Source organism: Salvelinus fontinalis, chromosome 34 (assembly GCF_029448725.1).
Source record: "Salvelinus fontinalis isolate EN_2023a chromosome 34, ASM2944872v1, whole genome shotgun sequence".
NCBI classification, from domain to species: domain Eukaryota; kingdom Metazoa; phylum Chordata; class Actinopteri; order Salmoniformes; family Salmonidae; genus Salvelinus; species Salvelinus fontinalis.
The window spans coordinates 18,993,135-19,010,071 of record NC_074698.1 but is presented as its reverse complement, the minus strand read 5'-3'; the positions used below and the strand labels follow the sequence as shown (position 1 = coordinate 19,010,071).

Sequence of the window (16,937 nt, the reverse complement as noted above, 5' to 3'; positions counted from 1 at the left end):
CTGGGCTTCCATGACAAGGATTATTTAATCAGTCAATTTGCAACCAGATTTTTTTCCTCAGATGGTAGTAAATAATACGAATGAATAGCATCTATTTGCTGTGTTATGTATTGTTACATCCAGAATGTTATTAATAGGACCAGGAGTTCTTTCTGCTCAGGTCACATGATCTGCAGAAGCTCCAGGCTCTAGTTATGACATCCCTGGTGGATTACCTCAGTATTCCATGCAGATACTGAGGCTGGAGTGCATACATTGCACTACACTGACAATTTCCTGGATGTTTGGCGATTGCATTTTGTAGTCATGTCAGCTACCTTTAAGTGCAGCGTAATGTCTGAGTTTGCTGTGGCCTTGACTGTTGAGGATGTCCTCTTACAAGGACAGACAACTGAAATAAATTCCAAAACAGCTCTGCAACCCTGGGTGTAATTTGTATGGGCCTGGAGTTTCACTTCACTAAAGTGATGCATTAGTACACCTGTACAAACATACTAAATGTTATGTAAAGAACCTATTTAACATTTTGTTCTACCAAGATGGGATTGATGGTTGAGTAACACAATGGCTACAATCAGACAAGCTATAGAAGTAAATGTGCATTTATTTCCATATTAAACATTTCATTCAAATACACTAAGCATGATCATCAATATGAAGTAAAAATATTACAATTTGTAAAATTTACGGACAGAATTGATTTTCCTGTTTGTCTTAAGGTGCTTCGCAATAGTATTTTTAGGAAATGTCCGGCGCTAATAGTGGAATAGTATTACCTGCCAGTGTTTTGATATTCTCATTGATTTCTCTTGCCGGAGTGGCAGCTTGTCAAAATGGGAAAGCTGTTCTGACTTATCTAGGGGAAATGTAACTTCCTGGTTATTACACTTCAAAAACAAGCACTGAATGATTGTACCATATAAGTAAACAGCCTTTTTAAAGCTGGTGAGCCGAAAGTTGCTTTTGGTACACGAATATATTTCACACTGAAATTGAGCGACGTGTAGAATTTTAGCGATGTCCATTAGAGGTTAGTCAGAACAGCTTTCCCATTTTGGCAACTGATGCTGCTCTGGCAGGAGAACAGCGATCAAACCACTAGTAGGGTAATCTCTTACATATCATTCCACTGTTACGACATTTTCTGAAATTACAATTCAATCTTGTAGCACCTTTAATTTAACCGTTGTCACTTTTTACCGTGATATGTTACTCTTTAAACGCTGACTTAAATGACAAAATAACCTCATACCTAGGACTTGATTACATCATTCCCCATGTACAGACAAAATTAAACATTTATATACATCAGTACAGTTCAACATTAAGTTAGCCTTCTCAAATGTGCAAGATTAAGCAAATGTATATACTGTAGAATAAAACAGGATTTCCTTAAAATACATTTCAAGTTTAACTGAAAGAACACAGGCTGCTGGTAGAAGAGGTTAACCTTGTCTAGAACACTGGAGGTGAGGACAAAGGGTTTCTATCCACTTGTTCATAGGGGAAACCTTGACACTAAACCAAGAGCTATCCATCGTTTCATCTGTGTAGAACCCATGGAGTCTGGAAGAACAGTTTGAACTACAGGAACAGAAAGACCATGAAGCTCACCTCACTGATCCAGCTGAATAATTATTTATATACATCATTGATCGTGACACAGCCCAACCTTGCTGCACACCAAAACAAATCATACCGGAGACAGTCCGTTGAGTGATAGCCGGGTTGCTTTGGCAATGTCCGTAATCTTTACCTGGGCTGTGTCACATGCAGTAGTTAGTGAATAACCCGTGCAGAAAATAAAACTCAGTATGAGTGTAGAACTGGTTTGACATAGTAAACAAAACAAAGAACAGGCATGTCTGTCTTGGTACAGTCCAATGACAACTAGGGGTTGAGTTAATGTAAGATCCCTGCACAGTACCAGAGAAATGATCTGCGTGCCGTTTGGGACAGTGACACATCCCTACTGACTCCTCCTATTAAAAAGGTGCACATGTTTCACAAAACAAAAACAATGCAAATGCAGTCACTAGGCTTGTCAGGACAAAATGTATTTACCTCTTCATAATCATGTGATTTCTGGAGTGAACAGGGAGATTATATTTTTGTAATCAGTATGAAATAGGCACTACGATAAGAACCATTGATTGGTGAAGAAACTGGACAAACCTTGAAGTCCCATACTGTTAATTCAAACCATGGCTTGTGGCAATGTTACCTTATCCAATACTTCTACTGATGGTGTTTAACTGAACTTCCTTCATATGAATGAACTGTAATGCTGTCAGACCTCTCCTGTTCCATGGTTCTAACTAGAACACTGACTGTTCCTATAGCAACCAAGCAGGGGCTCATTTCAATTATACAGATGGGATGTATGGACGGTGAATGAGTCAATCACAAACTTGGTTCCTTAAATTCCTAATATACCTCTTCCAGTCTTGACCATCTCCTGTTGAAGCATACACACTTCATGAGTAGACCTGACAATAAATACATTTCCAAAAGGCAACTCCTGTAATAATCGCACAATGTAGCAAAGGTGCTAATGAGCAGTGTTACGCCCAAGGGCCTTGGTGTTTTAGTCAGCCTGATCCAAAGAGCTCATTATTCCTATTTGATTGATTGCAGACACAGGGGCTGTGGTTCAATCAGGGCTTCAAAATAAAAGTGTATTTTTGGGGTGAAACAGAATCCCCTCAGGAAAGGAGGACATTAACCAAACACTTGGAATGCGCTCAACAAGTCTTAAAGCAAACAAAGTCAGGTCAGTTTTGTCTGTTCTTCCTGCTGCATTGCACTGATGGGGGGGGGGAGAGAACAAGGCTCAGACGACTGACTGAGCCTCAACTGTTTATTTGCTAAGAGGCTTTTGGTGGAAGGAAGGGGATTTTGTTGAGGGCGTTGTGGCTGTCGGAGCCTCTAGCTCAGTCTGTTTCTAGTTCTATTCATATGATGATGGGGGGGCAGTTCTGCCTGAGAAGAGAAGCATCCACGGCCTTCATAACAGTGTCATCATCCGTCCATCTTTAGCCTGCATGTTGAGCTCTCCTACATTCACCTGACATTGTACGAGGCTCTGGGTCCATTCCCCTCAGAAGTGGGGGGGGAAACAGTCCCTTCCACATGCACCTTAGTCTTTATCTCCTTCTTCACTGCTTCCTGAGGGAGGAGGGCATAAATACACAAATACAGCGTTAGAGAGGGTAGATCAGAGATCCTATTCAATTACTATGTATGAGGTAGATAAAGCACATGCCTGTCTGTAGTTTGTTTGTTTGTGTTGGTGCACTCCCACTTGCCTCCTTGTTCGGTGTCTGAGTCAGTGAGGTGTGTGAGGGAGAAGCTGGCGATGTTGGCCGGGGAGATGGAGAAGCGGGAGTAGTTGGAGCTGGAGCTGCTCCAGCTGGGCTCCGGGGCGCGGCCCCCGGGAGGGGAGAAGTAGTGAGAGGCCGTAGACGAAGGGGACATGGTTTTAGACACGGCCAGGTCCGTAGCTGCCTTGGAGAGGAACGCCGAGGGCTCCGGGGACGAGAAGTCGTCATCCCATTCAAACCCACCGCCTGAGGGGAGAGACACCTGTTTAAAACCTTGATTTGGTACAATTAAAAAGAGGCAATACGGAACTTTTGCCACTGGAGGTACTCTTGAGCCAAAAGAGCCCCCCCCTAAATTACCTAAATGTACGTAAACAATTAGCAAATGGTCAGACTAAACATCTGCATTTGTGGACAGCTACCATAGTGTATTCATTTGGATTACATTGTCAGGTGTGTTTCATGGAGCCCTTTAGGTTCTTCCTTGATAATGCTGATGGAAGTTGGCCGTATCGTGATGACTTACCTTCTTCATCTGTGGAGTTGGTGAACCTATTCAGGTAGCTGGCCGTGGGCACAGGGCTGCTGAACTCGGACACCTGGCTGTTGGAACCTGACGAATGGTCTCCCAGCTCCTTGGTGGGGGTCTCCTACAGATGGGGAGACCAATAAGTGCAATGGTTAAAGTTAATTCTCATAATATTTAGACTAGGTCTAGATTGCACAGAGAACCTGTGAATGCTACAAAAAAAACTGCAATATCACATGAAATTCAAACCATTTCTAATGCATAGACATAATATTTGTATCTTTGAGTTGTTTTGTTATAAATGTTAGATACAAGTGAAACAATGTCCGATGTGTGCATGCAAAGGGGACAAGTGGGTACTCTACTTGGTCGAAAAGGAAAACAGTGACATCGTCGAAAAACGACACTGCTCTACTGGCACTGTCTGAATCGCTGCCCCCTGATGGCATGGAGGGTTTGGCGCTGGGGGTGACATTCAGCGACGTGGGCTTCAGCAGGCTCTTGAGGTTCCGCGCTCTACTGTCATCCGAGACTATAACGGGAACCGGGTGCACCGTGTCGTCCTCGCTGTCCTCGCTGGAGCTGTGCAGCCGGTACGCCCGCATGTCATCATCCGAGTCATCGCTGTTATCGTCCTCTTCGTCCGCCTCCCCTCCGTCCTCCTGCCCATTCTCATCAGAGCCGTCGCGCCTGCCCAGGTACCTCCCCTCCATGTCGGGCTCCTTCAACTTGGGGGTGATCTCGCTGGCGTAGGTCCTGGTTAGCTTAGCGTGGACCGGTATGTTCTCAGGAAAAGGTTTTGCTGAGGTAGCAACAGCAGGCAATGGAGGCTTTTCCAGGTCCTCGGTGGAAGTTCCGCTGGACTCAGAGTGACTGTGAGTCCTGAAGTCAGGGAAGAACTCCAGTGTCCTGGTTTCGTCCACACTGCCGTCGATGGACACAGGTGACGTCTTCTCCCAGTCCTCCTCTGTGGTGAGGATCAGCACAGGGAGACTGGTCCCTTCCAGGAGCTGAGGCTTGGTCTTCTCCACTCCAATATCAACCAGAGCTTCTCGAGCAATGGGAGACTGTGACCCAGCAGAAGACTCTACATGATCCTCCTCTGTGACTTCAGGAAGAACAGATGGACCTCCAGAAACACCGCCACTGATGTCCACAGTTGCCGAGTTGGCTTCTTCAGACTTCTTCTCGGGCTCGGACTCGTTGTCGGAGAAGTAAGCAGAGTCTCTGTAGTTGCCTCCCGTGAAATATTCCTCGCCAGGGGCGATGGGCTCTGCCTGCTGGTCCTCACCGTCCTGAGCATCCATCACACTCTCCACCTCCGAGACGATGATTTCGGGGGGAACCAGCATGGTAGCAGCTGCTGGCTCCTCCTCCTCTTCCTCGGCCAAACTCAGACCGTTTTCCTCTGAGAAGTGGTCTTTGATGATGGGCTGAGAGTTCCACTCTGGAGACTCCAGGTTCTCTGTCTCGTAGCCGCTGTCGGCTGTTTTGTACGGGGGCTGGAGCTTGTGAGGGGCTGCCGGGGTGTTTAGCTCTTCAACAGACCCCTCCAGCCTGTGGCTGTTGTCCAGGGAATCTAGTGTCTCAGCTGATTTCTCCACAGTGGGCAGAGTGGTGGAAACACTGTCCTCCAATAGGCTGTCCTGGCTGATCTGGTCCATGGAAGGACCAGAAACCAGCAGAGAGGACCTGTCATGTTCATGCTCAGAGAGAACGGTATCCATTTCTGCCTCTGTATCATCTTCAACCAGGTCGCTCAGCAGATCATCACTGGTAAAGCCTTCACTGGTCAGGCCATTGTCAACAGAAATCTCACTGACATAGACTGGGGGAGAGTCATAGCTTAGCAGGTCATCTGTTGGCTCTTTGATTCCTTTGGATTCAACACAGTCATCCTCTGAGGCTCCGAGGCAGTCAAGGCTGGGGTTTTTGGCATCCATGCACAGGGGGTCTGTAGTGGCACTTTCAGAGAGGAGTGTGGGAGACTGGTGGATATTTGCTGAACTAATAGCAGGGACCTCAGCCCTCTCAGAGGCAGAGTCCATCCTCATATTAGAGGACTGCTGCAGCAGTCCTCTAATTGGCAGCTGGTTGCTACAGATGTCCTCTGTTACCAGTGTATTTGAAGGCACCAGTGTTTTAGGGTCTGCTAGAGGTTGCAGGAAATCCACAAAACTGGGACTCATAAAGTCAAAAAGTTCCTCCTCTGCTGGGGACATGTTGCTCTCCACAGGTTTTATGGGGATCTCTGCTACGTTTATGCCATCTATGGTCTCATCATCATCATCATCCCAAGAGTTCATTCTGAAACTGTGCTCGGGGATGTGGGTCAGACCAGGTTGGAGGAAGTCCAGTTGTTGACTCCCACTACTTTTCCCTGATAAACCAGAGCCCTCCTTCATCAGGCTCTTCTCTTTGAGGAACATGAAGTTGTCCGCTAGTTTCTCAGTGTTCAGTAGCCTCATCACATCCGGGGTTCCCTCCCCCTCTGCCTCCTCTAAAGAGTCCTGGAGGATGACCTCTGAATGGCGCTCCCCTAAAAAAGAATTCCGAAATGACTTTTCTGTTCCCTGGGTCTGCCCCTCTACAGACTCCACTCTCTGAAAACCATTTCCGTTGAGTTCTGGAAGCTCCATGAAGCCCCTGTTCCAGGAATGGGAGTCCTGTCTGGAGTCTCCCTCACTGAAGATGTTGGTGTGGTAGGGGCTGTCATGCTCACTGGACGACCAGATGTGGCTGTCCTGGAGGTACGAGTCCTTGGAGTCTATGCTGTGGTGGAAGAAGTCTGCATCGGTGCTGGACTCGTCCAAGCGGACGTCTTGAAGGGTGACAAATTTCTGCCCGTCTGAAACTGTGTCTACCTCCGGACCCCTGTTCTCTTTCGCCTCCACGGTGCTCTCCCCCTGCTCCTCCAACTGGATGTAGTACTCGTTTCCATTGGCTGGTTTGTGAGCGTCAAACACGGGAAGAATCCCAGGGATTGCTGAATGGGTGTTCCTGCTGTCGGAGCCCCCCGTCCTGGGGGCTGCGGGGTCTGGAAAGTGGGCCTGAATGTCCTCGCTGGGCACGGGGAAGAACATGCTGTGGTAGTTGAGCGTGGTGTTCATAGCCGAGCGTCCATGGCCACTGCTGCTGTCGTAATGGTCATGCTTGGCCGCTTCCCACACATACTCGAAGCTCAGGCCACGGCTGGTCTCAGTGACGGTGAGCACCTCGTCCACCTCGGCCCGCAGGGCATCATCTGCGAACTGCTCCAGAATGGGGTAGGAGGAGTGGCTGACGGTGGTCTGGCGCGTGACAGGGTTGGGTTTGAGGGAGTCCCAGCGCTGCTGGAAGTCGTCCTCTACATCCTTCTGGCCCTGCATACGCAGGTAGGTGAGCAGCCGGTGGATCTCCTCGGCCGTGGCCCGCTTGTCTGGAGTTAGCCAGCAGAACTGTAGCACCTCATACCTGCACAGGGGAGAGAGTTGAGGTATTACTCTTTATGGCATGAGCCGAGGCTTTTTAAATACAGTTTGACTTCATAGCAGAACATATCGTTTCAATGTCAAGTATGCAATTCATACACCTCTCTTTATGGTAAAGTATTTCAGTTTTTTAACAATTCAGCAGACACTCCATAAATAACATGTAGTCCAGCTAGATTCAGTTGGTGTCATGTGTAGTATGGTTGGAGACAGCGGGACTGACCATCTGTCAGAGTAGGGCAGCTCCAGCTGTGGTTTCAACAGTTTGATCTGCTGTTCCCTGATGACGTGGTTCAGGACCTCGCGGTCAGACAGGTGAGGGTAGGGCTGGGCTGCGTTCTCAAACAGCTCCCACAGAGTCACCCCCAAGGCCCTGCAAACACAGGGATCAGAGAAACACTTATGACTGGTGTAGGGATAATTACAACTCACAATCTACTGTACCTGCGTGCATGGTGGCAACATGCGTCTGTGATTAAATGCTCAATGAGATGGGTGGGGGGGGGGGGGGGGGGGGGACTATTTTCATATTGCAGCATAATACCCATATTCACATCACAGTTAATGTTCTTCATCAAAATAATCAAAACACAAATATTCCTCAAAACGAAAGATTACACTGGGTTGCCCCCCACGTTTTATACTCAGAACAGCCTCAATTTGTCGGGGCATGGATTCGACAAGTTATCAAAAGCCTTCCACAGTAATGCTGGCCCATGTTGACTCCAATACAATAAGTTGGCTGCATGTCCTTTAGGTGGTAGACCATTCATTATACCCTGATGAAGACCGCTTGTCTGTAAAAGTTGGACATTACATTTTTGCATCTGAGCTCCTAGAGTGTGCGGCTCACCTTTATTTTTTGTGTTCCACTCCGCTAGCCAGCACCTCGCCTAAATAGGTGTTCCGCTAGCCAGCACCTCGCCTAAATAGGTGTTCCGCTAGCCAGCACCTCGCCTAAATAGGTGTTCCGCTAGCCAGCACCTCGCCTAAATAGGTGTTCCGCTAGCCAGCACCTCGCCTAAATAAATGTGCGTTTCTTTCGCCTCTAGACCATTCTTGATACACACAGGAAACTGTTGTGTGAAAAACCCAGCAGCGTTGCAGTTCTTGAAAAAAAACGGTGCCCCTGTCACCTACTACCATACCCTGTTCAAAGGCACTTAAATCTTTTGCCTTGCGCATTCACCCTCGGAATGACATACACAATGTCTAATTTGTCTCAATACTTAAAAATCCTTCTTTAACCTATCTTCTCCCCTTCATATACACTGATTGAAGTGGACTTAACAGGTGACATCAATAAGGGATCATAGCTTTCACCTGGTCAGTCTCATGGAAAGAGCAGGTGATCTTAATGTTTTGTATATAGGCTTAAGTGTATATGGGTCAATCCACGACTAGAGTTCCTTTTGCGTCTATTCAAAATTAAGTAGAGGCCTCCTGGGTGGCGCAGTGGTCTAAGGCACTGCATCGCAGTGCTAGCGGTGCCTCCAGAGACTCTGGGTTCGAGCCCAGGCTCTGCCGTGACCGGGAGGTTCATGGGGCGACGCACAATTGGCCTAGCGTCGTCCGGGTTAGGGAGGGTTTGGCCTGTAGGGATATCCTTGTCTCATCGCGCACTAGCGACTCCTGTGGCGGGCCGGGCGCAGTGCACGCTGACCAGGTTGCCAGGTGCACGGTGTTTCCTCCGACACATTGGTGCGTCTGGCTTCTGGGTTGGATGTGCATTGTGTTAAGAAGCAGAGCGGCTTGGTTGGGTTGTGTTTCAGAGGACACATGGCTCTCGACCTTCGTCTCTCCCGAGCTCGTATGGGAGTTGTAGCGATGAGACAAGACAGTAACTACTAATAATTGGATACCACGAAATTGGGGAGAAAAAGGGGGGGGTACTTTAAGTTGAAATTTTGCATCAATATAGTATTCTTTACTATAGACCACATGGAACATTCAATAAATATAGACATCCTAAAGTCTTCATTGTCCCTTCTCATGTTTTTCCAACTTCTAGGAAGATTTTAACCCAAAAATGTCAAAGTTTTCACCATTTTAAAGCCCTAGTTGTTTTCTGAGGATTCATGATTCATTTACGTTTGTCATTCATTTTAAGGTGAACCCTGTTATGTGAACTGAACTCTCATTTAAATATGGTGAACTATTCCTTTAAATTATTTTACTAAACAAATAGTCAAATAATAGCGTAAAAGCAGTTAAGCTGGTGCTACTCTTTTTGGCCATTATCTGGTGTTTTGTGGTGAAAAACTAAGCGGGTGGAACATAACATCAACCCTGTCACCCATAGATAGGGCTAGGCATTTTTTTTACAATTTCAATGTTTTTGTGAAGCTTGCATTCAATTCCCACTCCATGTTGCACATAAGCTTCCATTCCCCCTGTCACAAGGGGATTTATGGTCAATTAGATCAAACGGTCCACCCTGCTACTTAGTTGGTCAGTTACTATAATGTTGTTTTTGTTTAACCTCTATAATAGACCAGGCATTCACAGCTTCCATTTTTAAATGTATTTTGTCCTATTTTCATGTTAAATAAACATGGCATTGTTATGCAAATGTTAGTTTTTTTCTCTCAGGTGGGCTTAATGAGTACAGTGGCAGAAAAATCACTCCCTCTATGCAATAATTACATATTGTTCAATACTAACTTTGCATAATATTGTAGTCTATAGTGTATATTTATACCCCAAACCATTGGTTTCCAGATATTTTAAGAGTAGATGATGATTTATGGTGAAACATAGAATAGTATTGTGGTTCCTATTAAGCTGGTTTGCACTGAAACACATTGGGATAGTGTGCTTACATTCCTAATATTCAATTAACATATGGTTTTTGTTCATATTTAAGTTGATTAAAACACTCAAATGACAGCATCTAGCCATGGTGCCTTTATCAAGATTATAAACCTTTGGAGTGGACAGGTAGTCATTGACGCAGAGAGAAGAATAAGATCAGGGTTGAGGCCAACATAAGAGGGACAAGATGGTGACTACTCATGCACTTCTGGGTGGGGGCATTGTCATATTGTTGACATTCATCCAGGTGATTCCGTGTTTTGGTCCACCAGCTGTCCCTTTATAATACAACAGTATAGGTATATTTGAAACCGTCTTCAGAAAGACAAGTTGAACTAATTAACAAGAATAGCAGTACAGGAAATGTGACTCAGTTTTCAGATAATCCACTGCAAGTTGTGTGTGATGGTCTTTGTGCATGGATTCTTATCCACAGAGGACCAGTGTGTGCAGGTGTTTGTTCTAACAGAGTATTAACACCTGAATCAGCTGTGTACGGGTGATTGGCAAGAACAAAAACTTAATTCCACATTGAGCTCTGTTGATACGATTGGACACCCTCCTGATGAATGGTAATGGGGAGATTTACATAAGAAATGTCAGTTTTTAATATTTGGAAATTAATTAAAATTGATTATTTAGGAGGTGGGCTTATTTGGAACACCCATGGGCTTAAAATGGTACATTCAGTAGCCATTAAGCCCAGTCCAAACATAAAAATAACTTAATGAGAAATGTATATGTCATTTTATCTCCACTTTTCCTACAAAGATTAGGGCAGTACATGTTAGAAGTGTCTTAACTTAGATGTTGATGGGCTTAATAGGTACACCTACACTACCCAAAATGCACTCTATTGGTGGAATGACCCATATTCTGAGAACTAAACATATCCTTATTTAGGGGTAAATGTGGTGCTGCAACGAGAGCCTCCTTATGCAACGTTGTGATTTACAACCGTGACACGGACTGGCACAGAGCCATGAGGTCATAAGGGAGGGGCCAGGAAGGATAGGTTCCAGTGTTGCTGTGCCGCCTGGTGGGAGTGCAGGGTCAGCGTCTTCTTCCCTTTAGAAGTCAGCTAGACTGAGTGCCTGCTAAGATTTACACTCTCAGAGAGAGAGGCTATCTGGACAGAAGAATCAGAGATAGTCTATCATCTTCAAAAAAGACCCTGAGCTACTGCTCAGCAACAGCCCAACAGGACACAGGTTGACTCACTGTGTTAATGAGTATATTTTATTCAACACAGTGAAGCACAATGCCCAGAAGGCCACTGAGTGGAGGATGGCTCATAATAATGTCTGGAATGGAATCAACTACACGGACACCATGTGTTTGAGGCCATTAAATGTATTCTGATCTAGCCATTACTATGAGCCTGTCCTCCCCATTTGAAGGTGCCACCTACCGCCTGTAAATTGCACAGTGACCAGGTGGAGGTACCTACCACACATTGCCAGGCTTGGTCTGGTCCAGGGTGATCACGCCCCCATGGCGCTCCCCCACCAGCTCCGGGGCCATCCAGCGCAGGGGCGCCGACTCGTCGTCCTCCGTGATGATGTAATCCTCCTGTGACATGAGAGAGGGACAGAGTCGAGCATCCATGTAATTACATGCAGAACACAAATGTGTAATTTAATAGGATGTCTATCTCAGAATAGTTCTACAAACAACCAGTAGGCCTTCTTTTTTTCCATTCAATTCAGTATGTGTCTTTCTAAGAAGCATTTGGATGTTTGGTAGCCTTTCCTTCAGTTCTAACCCACATTACTGTATTTTGAGTTGTTTTCCAAGTTCCTAGTAAGTACTTAATCAAGCTCATAAATACAGCCAAAACACCTCTGGCCACACTTGTTGACCGTGCTAAATAGAGAGCTCAACATTATTTGAGGAATGCAGCAAGCGGAGCTAGCCTTATCGACAGTCAAGCCAGGGACAAACGCACTAGGGAGTTATACTTTGGTATAACAGTCTTAATGCTTCACAGAGTTCTGCCAGACTGGGGTCAAAGGCTAACAGCTGTATATAAACCCCCTTAATAAACCACTTTTACACTATTGTGTTGACTACACGGACTAGGCCTTATACAGTACTGTACAGTACTGGCTTTGACATCCTTTGAGACTTTGGTGGATGTGTAACCTCTCTGTTCAGCTGGGCTCAGCATTGTGAAAAGGGTTAATGAACCTAAACTGAAACTAACAGCACACATACAGATGCCACTTCCTTTTGTCACCTGAAAGTAAAACAATATCCACCTGATTCCATTTGAAGGAGAACAGGTTGGAAAGTTTCCTGGTACCTTGTATCTGTAGGGGCCGATGCCATAGTCTCCCACTCTGACCGTCAGGTCTGCAGTCAGATAGCAGTTCCTCAGGGCTAAGTCACTGAGAAAAGAGGGAAACTGATTAAAGAAGATTAAAAAACATGAGGATTTACAGAGTTTGTGTGTTCAATATGGTCTGGCATGGTCATAGAACGGTTGTGTTCAATATGGTCTAGTGTGGTCATAGAACGGTTGTGTTCAATATGGTCTAGTGTGGTCATAGAACGGTTGTGTTCAATATGGTCTAGTGTGGTCATAGAATGGTTGAGTTTAATACGTGTTCAATATGGTCTAGTGTGGTCATAGAACGGTTGAGTTTAATACGTGTTCAATATGGTCTGGTGTGGTCATAGAACGGTTGAGTTTAATACGTGTTCAATATGGTCTAGTGTGGTCATAGAACGGTTGAGTTTAATACGTGTTCAATATGGTCTGGTGTGGTCATAGAACGGTGAATGGATCACAGGGCTGCAAATAATAGGCAGTTGTTCTGGTGCCAACCCACAGGTCCGGTTGAGTCTACCAGCACTACATCCAACATATAGCTCTCATTTGTTCACTCTGAACTAGGGTTGGGTGATACTTGGGGAGACCTCTTCTTCGACATACTACACCAAATATCGTGATATCTGATTTAATCGTTTTGCGTCGTTAATGACTAAAATCACTCCAGACTGTGCAATTTGTGCTTATTTACAATATTAGTCACATTCTCATTAAATAATATTTGTGTGGCGAAGAAATAAGACTTAATTCATTTAGACTTTCTTTTCAACATATTGACACAGACTAACTGATAAAACTGCACAGTTTAGATTTGTAAAGTTCAAATTAAATATAGTCTTGCGCATCCCAATATATCATCAATGTCAAATATCACGATATTCGATGTAATCATATATCGGCCCAGCCCTAGTTTGAACACAAGTTAGAGGTTTTGGGTAAACACTGCAGTACACACAACTGTAGTCTGAAAAGACAACAATGCTCTGGACCTTATCTTGTTCATCAATCATTTGGGAAGCAGATGGAACTCCGTGCTGCTGCAGGACACGTTCAGATTGGCTCTGTGCTGCTCATGTGGTCATGCAATGGAAATAAATCATTGAAAAGGTGGAATATACAGTCAGTTGCCGGTTTATTAGGTACACCCATCTAGTACCGGGTCAGACCCCCCTGTAGCCATGAAGGGATGTACCTGGTCAGCAACAAAGTTGAGATACGCTGTGGTATTCATATGTTGCTCAATTGGTATTCAGGGACCTAATGTGTGTCAGGAAAACATTCCCCACACCATTACACCACCAGCCTGTTCCAGGATGGGCCATGGAATCATGCTGCTTACGCCAAATCCAGGATTTGTCAGACCAGGCAATGTTTTTCCATTCCTCAATTGTCCAGTCTTGGTGGTTTGGTGTTTACAAGCCTCTTCTTGTTTTTAGCTGATAGGAGTGGAACTCGGTGTGGTCACCTGCTGCAATAGCCCATCCGTGACAAGGACTGACGAGTGGTGCGTTCCAAGATGCCGCTCTGCACACCACTGTTGTACTGCGCCGTTATTTGCCTGTTAGCTTGCACCACTCTTGCCATTCTCCTTCGACCCCTCTCATCAACTAGCTGTTTTCACCCACAGGGCTGCATGTTTCTTTTGGTCACACCTTTCTCGGTAAACCGTAAACACTGTCGTGCATGAAAAGCCCAGGAGGTCAGCTGTTTCTGAGGTACTGGAACCGACACGGCTGGCACCGACGATCTTACCATGCTCAAAGTCACTTAGGTCACTAGTTTCGCCCATTCTAACATTTAATCGAACAGTGCCTTGATGCCGGTCTGCCTGCTTTATATAGCAAGCCACGGACACTATTTTTGGGGTGGTGTCCCTTAAATACAATGTACAGGCCTATGACAGGATGACATAATATCCCAGTGACAAATTTGGAATAATTACATTTTCCTCACCCTAATATGATTAAATGCCATGTCTCAGGTGATTAAGGACCCCTTCAACCTGCCTCTAAATCCAACCACCACAGACCCAGGTCAGGGCAGGGCCAGACAAAGACTGGACTCTTGAGTGGCTTTAGACCCAAACACATTTGGACTTATAGCTTGCATCACTAGAGGAAACCTCATCCAGTTGCTTCTGCCGCCCCTAGTAACAAAATCACTGATGCTGGAGCGTTTCCCCACTCACTCATACAGCACCAGGATATTGTTTCCAGGGAAGAACACTCACAGGTGGGCAGAGTGGCGGGGTGGACTGGGGAGGGCGATAAAGGGGGACTGGGCTGTCTGAGTGGACAGATGGTATCTCATTCAGACTGGGACCCTCATGGAGGGAGAGGCTCTGGTTTCCCCTTGGCCCAAGAAGCATTTCATCACCAACCCGTTCCAAGCGCGTCTCTTTTACCCCGTCTATCCGTGGATGTCGCTGACACTAGTGGTCTGTGCTCGTACACCCCGAGAGCTACTGTCAGGCCCACTGAAACATCGGCAAGATAAATGGAGAGATATTTTAAACCACTTCTGTCCTGGCTGTTCCCTGCTGTTGGCGAACGCAGTGCATTACAGTACTACTGGAGGATCAGGGAGAGAGAATCAGATTCAAAGTCCTATCCCTACAAGGCAAATGGCATGGGGGCAGTTTGGTGCAGACACATCAGCAGATTCTTAACCTCTTTGACAGAAAATCGATATAGCTCAGAGACCTAGCGAGTTAAAAACAAAGACCTTACAACAACAAAAAGGGAGATCGACTGATTCTGCTCATTCTTGTCAAGTGAAACTATCATTTCAGTAAAATTACCAAATTAATTCAAATATGTGCTGGAAGCTATGGTTGTCACACTGGTTGAAAAACTGGAGAACACAGTTCCCTCTCCTCTACTGCCCCATATGCTATTTCTCCCCAGGGTTGTTATGGAATGTCAGTCAGAGTGGTTCTCCTGGACCGCCATGACAGCTCGCTGTCTTATTGCTGTGGCCGCCCCATCACAATAACATGCTGGGCTCAGACCACAGACCCTAAGCCTTGGCTATAATTTCAGTTCACACCACTGCCACCGTCCCAGAAGGCTTTGTGGCACCGTGCTAGCCACAGCCCCGTGTCGGGTACTTTGTGGGCGGGGCATCCAGCGAGGACACATTGGTAGTAAATCAACTTCGCAACCCAACCAAAAGAAAAGCGGTGCACTATTTTTTTTTACGACTGTCATTACGACCCTGTTAGCGGTGGAATCTCGTACTTGGGCTCCTTTTGAGTTGTAACACAGGATAATAAATGGCCAACATGAGGCTATCCATTTACACACAAACAGCAGAATCATCATATCCCTCTGACCGGCTGATAGTTGACACTGTGGCAATGTGTGGGAGCTGGGTAATTGGAGCCCTTTGGGTTTATTCTGAGCATGCAAAACAGAGCATGTGCTGAGCGGAGCCTACATGTCCTGCACTGCCGGGTAAAAAGTTAAACGAAACAGGCCCATGCAGCACTCTCCTTTTTGGAGGGGCCCAGTGTCCCTGTTCAGGATTGGCCCAGTGTCCCTGTTTGGGATTGGCCCAGTGTTGGCTTGAGAGTAGGAGTACGTATCCATAAGAGAAAGTTGCCATGAGGGAGGCCAAAACCACTTATTTCATTTGATAGAGACAGACTTGTAATTGTGACACATTAATATCACTTGTGTCTGATACTATCGTAACTCAACATTTTTAAGTTGGAAGATGTAAAAACAGACAGTACTACTTAAAATGTTTGATGAAGTCTTAATTCCTTGAAGCATGACTGTCGTTTGACATCTGAAGGCTGTGCCCTTAGCTAAAGCCATGTCTAGTTGTGACTGACTGGTGTAAACGGAGCCGGAGCAGAAGTGCTACCTGTGCAGGAAGTTGTGTTTGTGGAGGTGGGTGACGCCAGCAGCAATTTCACAGGCCATCTTCTGCAGCTGCAGCAGCTCAGCATTTCGGAACATCCAATCCTGCTGAGACAGGTAGCTCCGGAGGTCCCCCTGAAATGGAGACACACGCACAGGATAACACCTGTGTACTAGTTTCAATGCCAAAAACAGCATTCACTTAGTCCTTATTTGAATTTAAAACGGCACACAGAAACATCACATCTTGAAGCTCCTGTAATATGGACTTGAGTGACTATCTGAAGGTGCATTGTAAGCAGTCATCCACACAGGGGCAGTAGACTCCCTCCCACTGCATAGCTCTCTCCAGCCCAGCAGGGTTTTACTGCCGATGGGGGGGTGGAACCAAATAAGGGCCCAGCTGTTTAATACACCGAGGTCTATATGCTGTGTCACGGCAATTTTAAAATACAAAATCAGGCCAGTGGGGTGGATCAACTCTTGCCGGATGGCCAGGTCACGTTTCTGGGCACACGGTCAAAAGCTCCGTTTGGGAGAGGAGGTGAACGGGGCAGGCCAGGGGTGTGTGAGAACAACGAGTCCCATTGTCTGGGGAAA

The 16,937-nt window shown here is 45.9% G+C and overlaps 1 protein-coding gene across 1 annotated transcript in view; it reads right to left on the bottom strand.

Annotated features, from left to right (window-relative positions):
• Positions 1 to 584: 584 nt before the first annotated feature.
• Positions 585 to 16,937, bottom strand: part of LOC129833394 (serine/threonine-protein kinase LMTK2-like) — a 58,270-nt gene continuing 41,917 nt past the window's right edge. Inside the window, exons 7-14 of the mRNA XM_055897965.1 lie at positions 16,342 to 16,472; positions 12,442 to 12,526; positions 11,587 to 11,708; positions 7,546 to 7,695; positions 4,218 to 7,305; positions 3,850 to 3,973; positions 3,305 to 3,569; positions 585 to 3,164 (exon numbers count right to left, since the gene is read on the bottom strand). Of these exons, the coding sequence (XP_055753940.1) occupies positions 3,140 to 3,164; positions 3,305 to 3,569; positions 3,850 to 3,973; positions 4,218 to 7,305; positions 7,546 to 7,695; positions 11,587 to 11,708; positions 12,442 to 12,526; positions 16,342 to 16,472 (3,990 nt within the window). The 3' untranslated portion in view covers positions 585 to 3,139. The remainder of the gene's footprint in view (positions 3,165 to 3,304; positions 3,570 to 3,849; positions 3,974 to 4,217; positions 7,306 to 7,545; positions 7,696 to 11,586; positions 11,709 to 12,441; positions 12,527 to 16,341; positions 16,473 to 16,937) is intronic.